This window comes from Bombina bombina, chromosome 4, assembly GCF_027579735.1.
Source record: "Bombina bombina isolate aBomBom1 chromosome 4, aBomBom1.pri, whole genome shotgun sequence".
NCBI lineage: Eukaryota > Metazoa > Chordata > Amphibia > Anura > Bombinatoridae > Bombina > Bombina bombina.
This window is the reverse complement of record NC_069502.1, coordinates 762242574-762259673: the sequence shown is the minus strand read 5'-3', so window position 1 is coordinate 762259673 and position 17100 is coordinate 762242574. Positions and strand designations below refer to the sequence as shown.

General features: G+C 40.2%; 1 protein-coding gene across 4 annotated transcripts in view; it reads right to left on the bottom strand.

The window, feature by feature from the left end:
- The window catches only part of TBCE (tubulin folding cofactor E), a 143651-nt gene that overhangs the window by 73325 nt on the left and 53226 nt on the right, over positions 1–17100 (bottom strand). For all 4 annotated transcript variants that reach the window (XR_008402069.1, XR_008402070.1, XM_053711076.1 and 1 more), the window contains exon 9: positions 14150–14245. Coding sequence is in view for 2 of the 4 variants with exons in the window: in XM_053711076.1 (XP_053567051.1) it covers positions 14150–14245 (96 nt within the window). In the remaining 2 variants the exon portion in view is untranslated. The remainder of the gene's footprint in view (positions 1–14149; positions 14246–17100) is intronic.

The window sequence follows — 17100 nt, the reverse complement described above, 5'->3', positions numbered from 1 at the left end:
AAATACGTCTGAGTAAGAAGGAACCTCAAAGTATCTGTCCAATTTACTAGACTTCTCAGGGACAACCACTACCGTGGAGTCACAGTCGTCCAAAGTAACCAAAACCTCCCTAAGCAACAGGCGGAGGTGTTCTAGTTTAAACCTAAAAGTTACAACCTCCGAATCCGTCAAAGGCAATAAACTTTCTGAATCTGAGATTTCACCCTTAGATGCTACAGCAGTACCCTCCCTCTTTGTGTCCTTGGGAGGGTACCTCCGAAATTGCAACAATTGCATCAGAACTTAATGAATGTCTTGGTTTCCTCTTACGTTTGCCCTGCAACATTGGAAAAGCAGACAATGCATCAGAAATTGTAGAAGACATGAGGGAAGCTATGTCTTTTAAGGTAACTCCAGCGGGAGCTAGAGCAGAAGTGCTGGGCACTGCTTGTGCGGGCGGTAAATTTTGGGACGCTTGGGGAGAAAGCTGCGGCATTCCTTGAACCTCGACATTAGACTCTTGGACAGCATCCGCCTTTGAAAAGTTTTGCTCAGAAAAAATCTTTTCCCTATAATTTAAAGTCCTCTCAATACATAAGGGACAGAAAGGGATTGGTGGTTCCACATTTACATCAAAACACAAGGAGCAAGTAACACTTTGCAAGTCTCCTTGGTCCATACTGAATCACAATAATATAATTATGCAATAAAAACTTTAATTTGACCCAAAAAAGTTTGAATGCAAAAAACGTTACTGGCCCTTTAAATTTAAAAGTGCAACTTTTTTACTGCATGTGTAAAAAACGTACCCAAAACGCACTAAACTGATAAAAATGACACCCCTACACCTCAGCAGCTCTGCTGAGGTGCCTACCTGACTGCAAGACCGGAGACCTCTCTCTCCTGGCAAACAATCCGGACTCGACAGGGGAATGACTCAGCTGCCCTCCGGGGCTAGAACCGCTTGATCAGTAAAAAACATACACTTCTAGGCAGAGTGAATTATCCGGTCTGTACTAAGTCTTCAGATAGAGGTGCAGAGAAAAAGCATGCAATACAGTAAGATCCGCCCATTAAGGGCGTGGCCAACAGTAAAAACAGTCTCCCGGTCGTTATTTCGTAATAAAAATAACGCCATGATATTAGAACCACCAGAGCCATAAAAAATGCTTGTCTCCCAGCCCCAATGCTTGCTAAATGCTGTCTAGTTCTCTCAGACACTGAGAGTTTACATTGTCCCCATAATAAAGTGCCTTATCTATAAGCCCTTTATGTAGTGTAATGAGATATATCTCATTACACTCCATAAAGGGCTTATGGATCAGGCACTTAAAGTGCTCCTTTTCCTCTGTGTGTCCCAGGAAAATAACATAGCACTTACCTCATATGTCTGCCTGACAGCAAAGTAACAAAAGTTGAAGCAGCACCAGCTTGAAGTATTCTTATTTCCTTTTATTCATCAGAGACATATAAAAACAAACGACGTTTCGGTCAGAACCTGACCTTAATCATGTTATACATACAAATGACAAAAAACACTCCTTATGTAGCCATAGTAGGCGGGGTTACTACCTGTACAGATGTGGAACTATTTGTTAACCCTCTGTATCTATACATCAGGAAGACTTTCTTCATACTCCCTCTAGTGGTTTAGTCATTTTCCTCTTATCAACCTATTACAACCTGGAAAATACAATATACATATTCATCAATATAATGATTACCTTGAATTATTGCGTTTACAAGTATTGTGCATAATTTACAAAAACATTCAATTTGTTATCAAAACACTTTTTTTTACAAAAAATTCACAATAATTCACAAAAATAAAATAAAATAGAGAAACTTAAACTCCTACACAGCATCCCTCTAGTGGATAGAGACAATAACCTTTTAATTTTGTAGAGAATCAATATGATTATTTATTTAATGAAGGGTAACTTGCCAATCTATCTCCCTATTCATTCCAAGGGGTATAAGTGTTTGTAAAGTATAAATCCAGTATGTTTCTCTGGATTTTAGGATTTGCTGTCTATCTCCCCCTCTCCTAGGTCTTTGTATCTGTTCTATAACCTGATATCTTAACTGGGAGATAGTATGTCCTGCCTGTAAAAAGTGATTCGATACTGGAGCATCTCTGTTATTGCAACGTATATTGGACTTATGTTCCACAATTCGGTCCCTTATCCTTCTGGTCGATTCACCTATGTAGATTTTGGAACACGGACATTTAATTAGATATATTACATAGTCCGTATTACAAGTAAAGAAACCTGGAATTTTGAACTTTCTACCAGTCAATGGGTGTAAAAAAGAATCCCCTTTGATTATATTACCACAATTACAACAGCCCAAACAGGGAAAACATCCTAGTTTGGGGGTAGAAATGTATGTTTGTATCTGTTTTTTACCGGTACCCAAATCTGCTCTCACTAGGGCATCCTTTAGATTCCTACATCTCCTATACGCAGGCATGGGGGGCTCCTCAAATTCCTTTATCTTCGGATTAAGGTTCTTTATAACAGACCAGTGTCTCCTAATCACTTTATTTATATCTGCACTTAGTGTGTTGTATTGTGAAACAAATACCATGCGTTTACCATCCTGTTTATCTTTCACTTTAGTACCCCTAAGGATAGAATGTCTGGGAATTTTACTGACCTCTTCAATCTGTTTCTGTATCAGAGATCTAGGGAAACCCCTTTCAATAAACATATTACCCATTTCCATTAGTCTAGTCTGTATCTTGTCCTCATCTGAGACTATTTTCCTGACTCTCAATAATTGACTTTTAGGAAGTTCCTTGAGAGCGATGATGTCGGTTGAAGATATGGATAAGTTGCTGTCCTCTGTAAACACAAATATTCAAGAAATGAAAAAAGTGATTGAGACCCGTAAGCAGCAGAAGTTCCAGAGGGATGAGGAGGATTACCGGAATGGCTCCGTATACAGATGGTCTGTGGATACTCCTCATGACGACAGGGCTCTACCAATTGGAGACGGCAACGTCGCGCACGCGACACAGGCGCAAGTTCTACGTCCATGTCATCAGCCAATGACTCGTCGGGGGACTCAGAAGGCAACGTAGAGGTGGCAGGAAGCACCGCCGGAAAAACAACCGCAAATACAACGGATACTGGCTCAAAGGAGACAAGATCGCAGAGGAAGACACGGTATCAGGGCAGACGGAATTGACGGTAAACATTTCTAAATATGCCTTAACAGATATAGAGAGAAAGGTCATCAACAAGGGACTGTCTTTTTGTCCATTATCGAGGTGCGACTTTTTTACACTGCAGAAAGACCTCCATTACTTTTTTCGTAATATTAAGCTAAAGACTTTCTTTGGACAAATGCAATCACCCCTAGGGGGGAATCCAAGTTTAGAGGCTGAAGCCCAGAGTGATGGTAATGTGTTATCACTTAAAAATTTAAACCTGAGAGTCAAAAGTAGCTTTAATCCATCTGTATGTAATAATAGTGTGGAGACTTTTATGCAGCTCGTTCTAAGGGATATTGAGCTATTACAGAAAAAGAATAAGGCCCCAGTTGGGGGAAATAAACGTGTACAGGGTAACTTTACAAAAGTAGAGAATAATGCTTTGACTAATTTAAAGAATAATGGTGAAATCATTTGCAAGCCTGCGGATAAGGGCGGGGCCACTGTTATCCTAGATAGGGTATAGTATGTTCAGGAGATTGAGAAACAATTGTGTGATGAAGAGATATACAAACCACTGAATAGAGACCCTAGTCTAGAGGTTAAGCGTGAACTTATAAAGTGTATTAATAAGGCAATGGATAATGGTTTAATAACAGAAAAAGAACAAAGGTTTCTTGTACCAGAAAAATATGTAACACCGGTTTTATACTTTGCCAAAGATACACAAAAATAGGGAGGCCCTCCAGGCCGCCCTATTGTGGCAAGCACAAATTCACTACTGACAAATGTTTCCATTTATTTAGACAAAGTTCTCAGACCATTAGCCATGTAGACAATGTCCTATCTTAAAGATACAGGAGACTTCCTGACTAAACTTGAAGAATTGGGGATAGAGAGTGATAAATTTATTTTGTATACCCTTGATGTAAACAGTTTATATAAGTCAATTACCCATGTGAGTGGCCTAGGGGCCATTAAACAGGCTGTTTACACCAATGGTATATTATCTAAAATTCAATGTGAATTTATATTGGAATTACTCCAATTGATTCTCTACTGTAATTATTTTCTCTTTCAGGACCAATATTACTTACAGTGTCAAGGTACTGCTATGGGGTCGAATGTCGCCCCCACATATGCCAACATCTTTATGAGTATATATGAAGAGAAGTTTGTATACAGGAATAAACTGTTTTTACAGTATGGATTATGCTGGTTTCGGTATATAGATGATGTATTTGGCATATGGGGGGGCGACATCGACTCCCTACAGGAATTTGTAGCAGATCTTAATGTATCAACTAGACATATCAAATTTAAACTCACATATAGTGAAGAGTCAATAGCATTCCTGGACACTACTGTGATAAAGAATGGGAGGTTACTCGAGGTGGATATGTATAGGAAAGAGAGTGATAAAAATAGTCTCTTGAGATTCGAGAGTGCTCATCCACCCCCTCTCATAAAAAGTCCTCCTAAAAGTCAATTATTGAGAGTCAGGAAAATAGTCTCAGATGAGGACAAGATACAGACTAGACTAATGGAAATTGGTAATATGTTTATTGAAAGGGGTTTCCCTAGATCTCTGATACAGAAACAGATTGAAGAGGTCAGTAAAATTCCCAGACATTCTATCCTTAGGGGTACTAAAGTGAAAGATAAACAGGATGGTAAACGCATGGTATTTGTTTCACAATACAACACACTAAGTGCAGATATAAATAAAGTGATTAGGAGACACTGGTCTGTTATAAAGAACCTTAATCCGAAGATAAAGGAATTTGAGGAGCCCCCCATGCCTGCGTATAGGAGATGTAGGAATCTAAAGGATGCCCTAGTGAGAGCAGATTTGGGTACCGGTAAAAAACAGATACAAACATACATTTCTACCCCCAAACTAGGATGTTTTCCCTGTTTGGGCTGTTGTAATTGTGGTAATATAACCAAAGGGGATTCTTTTTTACACCCATTGACTGGTAGAAAGTTCAAAATTCCAGGTTTCTTTACTTGTAATACGGACTATGTAATATATCTAATTAAATGTCCGTGTTCCAAAATCTACATAGGTGAATCGACCAGAAGGATAAGGGACCGAATTGTGGAACATAAGTCCAATATACGTTGCAATAACAGAGATGCTCCAGTATCGAATCACTTTTTACAGGCAGGACATACTATCTCCCAGTTAAAGGGACAGTATACACTCATTTTCATATAACTGCATGTAATAGACACTACTATAAAGAATAAGATGCACAGATACTGATATAAAAATTCAGTATAAAACTGTTTAAAAACTTACTTAGAAGCTGGCAAATAAGACACTCCCCCACTCCCCCTTCTTTTGCATATGAAAAGACCCTTTACACAAACAGGAGCAAGCTGGAGAAGGTAGCTGACAGTATTCACATAAAACTTTGGGGCTTGGTTAGGAGTCTGAAAATCAGAGCAATGTTATTTAAAAATAAGCAAAACTATACATTTATTTAAAAAAAAAAAACTTTATGGGCTATATAAATAGATCATCTACAAAACATTTATGCAAAGAAAAAATGAGTGTATAATGTCCCTTTAAGATATCAGGTTATAGAACAGATAAAAAGACCTAGGAGAGGGGGAGATAGACAGCAAATCCTAAAATCCAGAGAAACATACTGTATTTATACTTTACAAACACTTATACCCCTTGGAATGAATAGGGAGATAGATTGGCAAGTTACCCTTCATTAAATAAATAATCATATTGATTCTCTACAAAATTAAAAGGTTATTGTCTCTATCCACTAGAGGGATGCTGTGTAGGAGTTTAAGTTTCTCTATTTTATTTTATTTTATTTTTGTGAATTATTGTGAATTTTTTTGTAAAAAAAGGGTTTTGATAACAAATTGAATGTTTTTGTAAATTATGCACAATACTTGTAAACGCAATAATTCAAGGTAATCATTATATTGATGAATATGTATATTGTATTTTCCAGGTTGTAATAGGTTGATAAGAGGAAAATGACTAAACCACTAGAGGGAGTATGAAGAAAGTCTTCCTGATGTATAGATACAGAGGGTTAACAAATAGTTCCACACCTGTACAGGTAGTAACCCCGCCTACTATGGCTACATAAGGAGTGGTTTTTGTCATTTGTATGTATAACATGATTAAGGTCAGGTTCTGACTGAAACGTTGTTTGTTTTTATATGTCTCTGATGAATAAAAGGAAATAAGAATACTTCAAGCTGGCGCTGCTTCAACTTTTGTTACTATGCTTCATTGGGGTTAGTGCATGGACCCCACTAGCGTGCACCTTTTGTCTGGTTGGTGAGTGCTGGGATCTTCTCTCTTGTCTACATGCCTGACAGCAAAGGCAGTTCACCAGGTTTGAGGGGTCCTATCCCCCACATGGACCTGTGAAGAAAAAGAATTTCCTGAATAAATAATCCTCAGGTTTTCAGGGTTAGGGGAGCAATAATATATGGGAGGCGGAGTGAGAATTATGTCCCACAAGTTCCCATTGCTCTAAAGCCACCAATGCTCTACTGAAGAGACTGATATGGACTACGGCTACACCCCAAGACAAAGCAGCACAATATTGTACTACTTTAAAAATAATAAACTCTTGATTGAATAATCTAATCTAACACCTCACTTTACCACTTCCTATCATTAACGTAGGCAAAGAGAATGACTGGGGTGGGTGGGAAGGGAGTAGCTATTTAACAGCTTTGCTGTGATGCTCTTTGCCGCCTCCTACTGACCAGGAGGTGAATATCCCATTAGTAATTAAGATGATCCGTGGACTCATTGTTACTTAAAAAAGAAAAGTAGTCTCCATATCCTCAAAGGCTTTATCAACAACTCCCTCACCATAGTTTTCATGGAATCTATTTTTATTAGCACTTTTTGTTTCTCAAACCCTTTCTATCAAGGAATATTTTTATTCTAAAAACTGAATTTTAAACTACTGATTGGTAGGCGATGGTTGTAAACTGCAAGACATACTCAATCATATTCATATATTACGAAATTCTCCTGGCTGTCACTTAATCACTCCTCCAGGTGATAAATTAATCGTTAATGAACCTCATACAATTTTACGTAGTTTAGGAGCATATTAACGGGGTTTTTTTATAAATATTATTGTTTTAAACAGAAGCCACATAAATTTGCATAGGATGGACAAAACTTTGTTTCTTTGTCAATCACAGTTTTCTTGAAACAACTCACACAAACTGTAATTATGGTTGCATAAATATAATATAATAATAGTGCACAAATGCTATATATTTAAATACCTAATTGGCAACAATAAATGCAATATCAGCAGTGGAAACTATTTTTGCCTGAATAAAGTGTCAAGTCAGACATTTGTTTTTATAGTTGCAGGGAATAACGTAGAGACAATTATTTAGTCCCTCAGTTTATTTAACTAAGATAAAGTAATTTCAAATCTATTTATCCCGGATATAACTCTATGCAGACCGTGTGATTTTTTTTTTTTTTAATCTTTGTGTTAACATATTCCAGGTATTACCCGTAACACAGTTATTAAAGCATCTATTTTATAAGAAAAATTGTATTACACTACAAGACCTAAGGCTGTTTGCTCCACGTGTAATAAAGTGCACTAGCACATGTGAAACATATATTGACTACAACACAACCACCTAATCCCCTTTAAGATTTAAGATAATTTTGGGTATTATACAATCCAAAACCCTTCAATGAAAAAACAGAATTTATGCTTACCTGATAAATTACTTTCTCCAACGGTGTGTCCGGTCCACGGCGTCATCCTTACTTGTGGGATATTCTCTTCCCCAACAGGAAATGGCAAAGAGTCCCAGCAAAGCTGGTCACATGATCCCTCCTAGGCTCCGCCCACCCCAGTCATTCGACCGACGGACAGGAGGAAATATATATAGGAGAAACCATATGATACCGTGGTGACTGTAGTTAGAGAAAATAATTAATCAGAACTGATTAAAAAAACCAGGGCGGGCCGTGGACCGGACACACCGTTGGAGAAAGTAATTTATCAGGTAAGCATAAATTCTGTTTTCTCCAACATTGGTGTGTCCGGTCCACGGCGTCATCCTTACTTGTGGGAACCAATACCAAAGCTTTAGGACACGGATGAAGGGAGGGAGCAAATCAGGTCACCTAAATGGAAGGCACCACGGCTTGCAAAACCTTTCTCCCAAAAATAGCCTCCGAAGAAGCAAAAGTATCAAATTTGTAAAATTTGGCAAAAGTGTGCAGTGAAGACCAAGTCGCTGCCTTACATATCTGGTCAACAGAAGCCTCGTTCTTGAAGGCCCATGTGGAAGCCACAGCCCTAGTGGAGTGAGCTGTGATTCTTTCAGGAGGCTGCCGTCCGGCAGTCTCATAAGCCAATCGGATAATGCTTTTAAGCCAAAAGGAAAGAGAGGTAGAAGTCGCTTTTTGACCTCTCCTTATACCAGAATAAACAACAAACAAGGAAGATGTTTGTCTGAAATCTTTAGTAGCCTCTAAATAGAATTTTAGAGCACGGACTACGTCCAAATTGTGTAACAAACGTTCCTTCTTTGAAACTGGATTCGGACACAAAGAAGGTACAACTATCTCCTGGTTAATATTTTTGTTGGAAACAACTTTCGGAAGAAAACCAGGCTTAGTACGCAAAACCACCTTATCTGCATGGAACACCAGATAGGGCGGAGAACACTGCAGAGCAGATAACTCTGAAACTCTTCTAGCAGAAGAAATTGCAAACAAAAACACAACTTTCCAAGATAATAACTTAATATCTACGGAATGTAAGGGTTCAAACGGAACCCCTTGAAGAACTGAAAGAACTAGATTTAGACTCCAGGGAGGAGTCAAAGGTCTGTAAACAGGCTTGATCCTAACCAGAGCCTGAACAAATGCTTGAACATCTGGCACAGCTGCCAGTCTTTTGTGAAGTAAAAGAGATAAAGCAGAGATCTGTCCCTTCAGAGAACTTGCAGATAATCCTTTCTCCAAACCTTCTTGTAGAAAGGATAGAATCTTAGGAATTTTTATCTTGTTCCATGGGAATCCTTTAGATTCACACCAACAGATATATTTTTTCCATATTTTATGGTAAATTTTTCTAGTTACAGGCTTTCTAGCCTGAATCAGAGTATCTATTACAGAATCTGAAAACCCACGCTTTGATAAAATCAAGCGTTCAATCTCCAAGCCGTCAGTTGGAGGGAAACCAGATTCGGATGTTCGAATGGACCCTGAACAAGAAGGTCCTGTCTCAAAGGTAGCTTCCATGGTGGAGCCGATGACATATTCACCAGGTCTGCATACCAAGTCCTGCGTGGCCACGCAGGAGCTATCAAGATCACCAAGGCCCTCTCCTGATTGATCCTGGCTACCAGCCTGGGGATGAGAGGAAACGGTGGGAATACATAAGCTAGGTTGAAGGTCCAAGGTGCTACTAGTGCATCTACTAGGGTCGCCTTGGGATCCCTGGATCTGGACCCGTAGCAAGGAACCTTGAAGTTCTGACGAGACGCCATCAGATCCATGTCTGGAATGCCCCATAATTGAGTTATTTGGGCAAAGATTTCCGGATGGAGTTCCCACTCCCCCGGATGGAATGTCTGACGACTCAGAAAATCCGCTTCCCAATTTTCCACTCCTGGGATGTGGATCGCAGACAAGTGGCAGGAGTGATCCTCCGCCCATTGAATTATCTTGGTCACTTCTTTCATCGCCAGGGAAGTCCTTGTTCCCCCCTGATGATTGATATATGCAACGGTCGTCATGTTGTCTGACTGAAACCTTATGAATTTGGCCTTTGCTAGTTGAGGCCAAGCTCTGAGAGCATTGAATATCGCTCTCAGTTCCAGAATGTTTATCGGGAGAAGAGACTCTTCCCGAGACCATAGACCCTGAGCTTTCAGGGATTCCCAGACCGCGCCCCAGCCCACTAGGCTGGCGTCGGTCGTGACAATGACCCACTCTGGTCTGTGGAAGCTCATTCCCTGTGACAGATTGTCCAGGGTCAGCCACCAACGGAGTGAATCTCTGGTCTTTTGATCTACTTGAATCGTCGGAGACAAGTCTGTATAATCCCCATTCCACTGTCTGAGCATGCACAGTTGTAATGGTCTTAGATGAATTCGTGCAAAAGGAACTATGTCCATTGTTGCAACCATCAATCCTATTACTTCCATGCACTGCGCTATGGAAGGACGAGGAACAGAATGAAGTACTTGACAAGAGCTTAGAAGTTTTGATTTTCTGACCTCTGTCAGAAAAATCCTCATTTCTAAGGAATCTATTATTGTTCCCAAGAAGGGAACTCTTGTTGACGGGGACAGAGAACTTTTTTCTTTGTTCACCTTCCATCCGTGAGATCTGAGAAAGGCTAGGACGATGTCCGTATGAGCCTTTGCTTTTGACAGGGACGACGCTTGAATCAGGATGTCGTCCAAGTAAGGTACTACTGCAATGCCCCTTGGTCTTAGAACCGCTAGAAGGGACCCTAGTACCTTTGTGAAAATCTTTGGAGCAGTGGCTAATCCAAATGGAAGTGCCACAAACTGGTAATGCTTGTCCAGAAAAGCGAACCTTAGGAACTGATGATGTTCCTTGTGGATAGGAATATGTAGGTACGCATCCTTTAAATCCACGGTAGTCATAAATTGATTTTCCTGGATAGTAGGTAGGATCGTTCGAATAGTTTCCATTTTGAACGATGGTACCCTGAGAAATTTGTTTAGGATCTTTAGATCCAAAATTGGTCTGAATGTTCCCTCTTTTTTGGGAACTATGAACAGATTGGAATAAAATCCCATTCCTTGTTCTCTTATTGGAACTGGATGTATCACTCCCATCTTTAACAGGTCTTCTACACAATGTAAGAATGCCTGTCTCTTTATTTGGTTTGAAGATAATTGAGACCTGTGGAACCTTCCCCTTGGGGGTAGTTCCTTGAATTCCAGGAGATAACCTTGAGAAACTATTTCTAGCGCCCAAGGATCCTGAACATCTCTTGCCCAAGCCTGAGCAAAGAGAGAAAGTCTGCCCCCCACTAGATCCGGTCCCGGATCGGGGGCTATCCCTTCATGCTGTTTTGGTAGCAGTGGTAGGCTTCTTGGCCTGCTTACCCTTGTTCCAGCCTTGCATTGGTTTCCAGGCTGGTTTGGGTTGTGAAGTATTACCCTCTTGCTTAGAGGATACAGAATTAGAGACTGGTCCGTTTCTGCGAAAGGGACGAAAATTAGGCTTATTATTATAGGCCTTAAAAGACCTATCCTGTGGGAGGGCGTGGCCCTTTCCCCCAGTGATGTCTGAAATAATCTCTTTCAAATCAGGTCCAAATAATTACCTTTGAAAGGAATGTTAAGCAATTTTGTCTTGGAAGACACATCCGCTGACCAAGACTTTAGCCAAAGCACTCTGCGCGCCACGACAGCAAACCCTGAATTTTTCGCCGCTAATCTAGCTAATTGCAAAGCGGCATCTAAAACAAAAGAGTTAGCCAATTTAAGTGCTTGAACTCTGTCCATAACCTCCTCATACGAAGATTCTTTACTGAGCGATTTTTCTAGTTCCTCGAACCAGAAACACGCTGCCGTAGTGACAGGAACAATGCATGAAATTGGTTGTAGAAGGTAACCTTGCTGTACAAAAATCTTTTTAAGCAAACCCTCTAATTTCTTATCCATAGGATCTTTGAAAGCACAACTATCTTCGATAGGAATAGTAGTGCGTTTGTTTAGAGTAGAAACCGCCCCCTCGACCTTGGGGACTGTCTGCCATAAGTCCTTTCTGGGGTCGACTATAGGAAATAATTTCTTAAATATAGGGGGGGGGAACAAAAGGTATGCCGGGCCTTTCCCACTCTTTATTTACTATGTCCGCCACCCGCTTGGGTATAGGAAAAGCGTCGGGGGGCACCGGAACCTCTAGGAACTTGTCCATCTTACATAATTTCTCTGGAATGACCAAATTGTCACAATCATCCAGAGTAGATAACACCTCCTTAAGCAGTGCGCGGAGATGTTCTAATTTAAATTTAAATGTCACAACATCAGGTTCAGCTTGATGAGAAATTTTTCCTGAATCTGAAATTTCTCCATCAGACAAAACCTCCCTCATGGCCCCTTGAGATTGGTGTGAGGGTATGTCAGAACAGTTATCATCAGCGTCCTCTTGCTCTTCAGTGTTTAAAACAGAGCAATCGCGCTTTCTCTGATAAGTAGGCATTTTGGATAAAAGATTTGCTATGGAGTTATCCATTACAGCCGTTAATTGTTGCATGGTAATAAGTATTGGCGCACTAGATGTACTAGGGGCCTCCTGTGTGGGCATAACTGGTGTAGACACAGTAGGGGATGATGTAGTATCATGTTTACTCCCCTCATTTGAGGAATCATCTTGGGCAATATCATTATCTGTTGCATTACTGTCCTTACTTTGTTTGGACACTATGGCACAATTATCACATAAATTTAAATGGGGAGACACATTGGCTTTCATACATATAGAACATAGCTTATCTGATGGTACAGACATGTTAAACAGGCTTAAACTTGTCAACAAAGCACAAAAAACGTTTTAAAATAAAACCGTTACTGTCACTTTAAATTTCAAACTGAAAACACTTTATTACTGAATATGTGAAAAAGTATGAAGGAATTGTTCAAAATTCACCAAAATTTCACCACAGTGTCTTAAAGCATTAAAAGTATTGCACACCAAATTTCAGAGCTTTAACCCTTAAATTAACGGAACCTGAGCCGTTTTTACATTTAACCCCTATACAGTCCCAGAATGAGGCTCTGTCTATAACTAGAAAGGCCCCCATCTGAAAAAGGTGTCCAACACAGTGCCTGCCGTTTTTCTAAACGTTCCCCAAGATTATAATACCAATAATTAGTTAGAATCTGCATAATATGCCTAGTAAAGCAATTGTTTTAGCCCAGAAAAATGTCTACCAGTTTTTAAGCCCTTTTTGAAGCCCTTTATTCTTTTATGTTTAACTAAGAAAATGGCTTACCGGTCCCCATGAGGGGAAATGTCTTGTTAGAAATATGGCTAGTCATACCTTAAGCAGAAAAGACTGCTAACTGTTTCCCCCAACTGAAGTTACTTCATCTCAACAGTCCTGTGTGGAAACAGCAATTGATTTTAGTTACTGTCTGCTAAAATCATCTTCCTCTTACAAACAGAAATCTTCATCCTTTTCTGTTTCAGAGTAAATAGTACATACCAGCACTATTTTAAAATAACAAACACTTGATAGAAGAATAAAACTACATTTAAACACCAAAAAACTCTTAACCATCTCCGTGGAGATGTTGCCTGTGCAACGGCAAAGAGAATGACTGGGGTGGGCGGAGCCTAGGAGGGATCATGTGACCAGCTTTGCTGGGACTCTTTGCCATTTCCTGTTGGGGAAGAGAATATCCCACAAGTAAGGATGACGCCGTGGACCGGACACACCAATGTTGGAGAAATCTTATTTTATACAACAAGGGTATAGATGTCTTATTACTAATAAGCACTACCGCATTGTATTTGTGTTTTTAAACACATATTCTTTTAATTTAACTTTAATAAAAGTTGTGTTTTAACAAGTAGCTATGACCACTAGATGGCTATTTTGGGGACACAGAAGTGCTAATTAAAGTGCATATTTAGGTCAGGCTGTTCTGACTTCAATCCCTTAAAATTGTCTTCTTGCACCAGCCCTCTAGCCTTATATTGATTGATATGTATAAAAAGTGACACATAAATAGGCATCCCCGTCATCAATACTGGCTATTGCATTTTTTTTTTTTTTATAATTTAAATTCAGTAATGGTAAAGATGATATGCTTTCCAAACCCTGGAACAATGTAATAAAATGACAGCTAATTCACAGTAGCTATCTACTCATTTCTGTTGCAGAAGAATATTAATGAGATCCATACTAAACCTCAAATAAAATTTAGTAGCCATATAAAGTTTCAATACAGTAGATAAAAAACAATATGAAAACATACCTTGGTAAATATCCCAAAGCATGAAGTTGGTTCCCATCATTTAACTTGTTATTAGAAATATCCAGTAACTTTAATTTCTGAAGAGAATCAACAGGCCTGCAAAGAACATAAAATCAAATCAAGTAAATGAAGAACCGTAAAGATAAAATAAGATGCAATATGAAGGTTTAATGAACATGTTTGCTATTACATTATTGTTTGATCATTTTACAGACTTCTATATAGGGCTTTATTCAAAAAGACACGGCACATACTTTCAAACATTTTTTCAAGGGAATTTAAAAAAACAGCAGGGAAAATACAGATCCTGATATTCATGTGAATGGCAGCAAGTATTCAAACAGTGCTTAAAAAGAAAAAGCTGAGAAATTGGAGTGTTTTTATTGGGGTGGGGGTGTTCAGTTTTTTTATTCTAGGCTTTTTTTTTTTTTTTTAACTTAAAGGGATACTAAATCCAATTTGTTTACTTTCATGATTCAGATAGAGCATGCAATTTTAAGCAACTTTCTAATTTACTCCTATTATCATTTTTTCTTCGTTCTCTTGCTAGTTTTGTTTAAAAAGCATGAATGTAAAAGCTTAGGAGCCGACCCATTTTAGGTTCAGCACCCTGGATAGCGCTTGCTTAATGGTGGCTATATTTAGCCACCAATAAAGCAAGCATAACCCAGGTTCTTAACCAAAAATGTGCCAGCTCCTAAGCTTTACATTCCTGTTTTTTAAATAAAGATAGCAAGAGAAGGAAGAAAATTTAATAGGAGTAAATTAGAAAGTTGCTTAAAATTGCATGCTCTATCTGAATCACGATTGGGAAAAAAAAAACTTAAATTATTCTTACCTGATAATTTGCTTTTCTTCTGTTGGGAAGAGTCCACAGCTGCATTCATTGCTTTTGGAAATTTAGAACCTGGCCACCAGGAGGAAGCAAAGACACCCCAGTCAAAGGCTTAAATACCTCCCTCCCCCACTTCCTTCATCCCCCAGTCATTCTACCAAGGGAATAAGGAACAGTACAAGAAATATCAGGGTAAAAAAAAGGTGCCAGAAGAATAAAAACTAAAATACGGCCGCCCCATACATAAAACACGGGCGGGGAGCTGTGGACTCTTCCCGTCAGAAGAAAAGAGAATTATCAGGTAAGCATAATTTAAGTTTTTCTTCTTAAATGGGAAGAGTCCACAGCTGCATTCATTACTTTTGGGAAAACAATACCCAAGCTAGAGAACACTGAATGCAAACAAAGGGTGGGTACAAAAGACGGCCCTTTTCGAAAGGCACCACAGCCTGAAATCACCCAACACCCGATAAAAAAACTGTAACACTTAGAATAAGGGGTTAAAAACCTGAAAGGACCAAGTAGCTGCCCATCAGTTAAACAACCTACAAGGCCGTGTTAGAGACCATTCAGATTCATAGACTCCATTGAGCACAAAAATCCCCTGAGGAGCCAAGTCACACTGGCTTTCTAATCACACAGAACTAACCCCCGACCCGAAGGAAGAGAACCTTCACCTACCCCCGAGGGGGAAAACGGAGGACCCATAAGATATCTAAAGAACCACCAACTATGGTAAACAACCTCAAAACGACTAAAGCGAACCCAGGGTTGCTAAGGACAACCCCCCAGGGAAAAGAACTCCCTAGAAGGACAAGGACCGGAGATCAACACCACACCTATGAAAAAGCGACCACAAGAAGAAACCAGGTCTCCCTCAGATCCCTGATACAACACCATACGACCTATGATGCTTCAAGGAAGCCACAAGCTCCCCACTTTACCATAGTCTAGCAGACACAACCGCTAAACTAGACAAACACAGGTAAGAAACCTATATAAAACCAAAGAAGATTCGGAGCCCGCAGACGGGATAGAAAAATCTAATTTACTTATCAAAGACAAAAGGCTATCATGTGAAAACAACACAGCCACCTCTGAGCTCCAGCCACAAGGCAGCAAGGCTGACCCTAAGCCATCGTGGGAGACCATCTCACAAAGAATGCCGAAAAATATCGACGACAACTTCTGTCCAGGAAAAAACCCAGGCCTTAGAAGAATATCCAACACTAGCAGCATATGAAACCAGTGGAGGGATGAAACACCGTGAACCCCCCACCAAAGGCAGGAAACCAGGTTAGAAAACTGCCACAGCAGGATTCAAACTCCAAGCCTCCAGCTACTTAGGAAGGGTAGATATCCCTTAGGCCACTTAGACCTGTATCAACTGGAAGTACACGGTCAAGACTCAACAGAGCAGTCAGATCCCCGACCCCCACTCCAAGGTAACGGACCCAGTCCAAAAGGATTGGCAACGTCCGAATACAAAATTCTCCGAACCACACCTCAGAAGAAAAAGGAGGGGCCAAAAAAGGAACGAACCCATGGGATTTAAATCTTGCTTGCTACCACGAAGCCATGACAGAAATACAACGTGCTCGGGTTCCAGAACCCCTACACAGCTCCCCTCCTAAGAGGGACCACTCCCAAACAAGGGAGATAGGACACTAACCAGTGCCAGAATCCAGCCCCATGACCTCTTGCACGCAAAGAAGGGCAGAACACCTCGGAACGAGAAGAGGAGGACCTTTGGGGCGACAATGGATACTGTATTCTGAAACCTCCCTGAAGGAGGGCAACGCAAAGGAACCGCTTCCCCAGCCATAGGCATGGAGAAGAGATGAGAGAACGGTGAAAACCAAATCAATAAGAGACCATTCGGCCATACCGACAGCTCAGTTGAAACAAACAACCACGAGCCCACATCAAGGTGCAATAGCTGCCCCTGACACCACTGTAAGATCCCGCCTGAGAGACGGCAAAACTAACCCTCAGGCAGATACCAAATCCCCCTGAAGGGACAGCGGATGTTTCAAAACCAAAGGGTTTGAAACCAAACCGCCCATGACTAATCCAGATCCGGACTCCGACAAGAGACATGGACAAAGCCAGATCC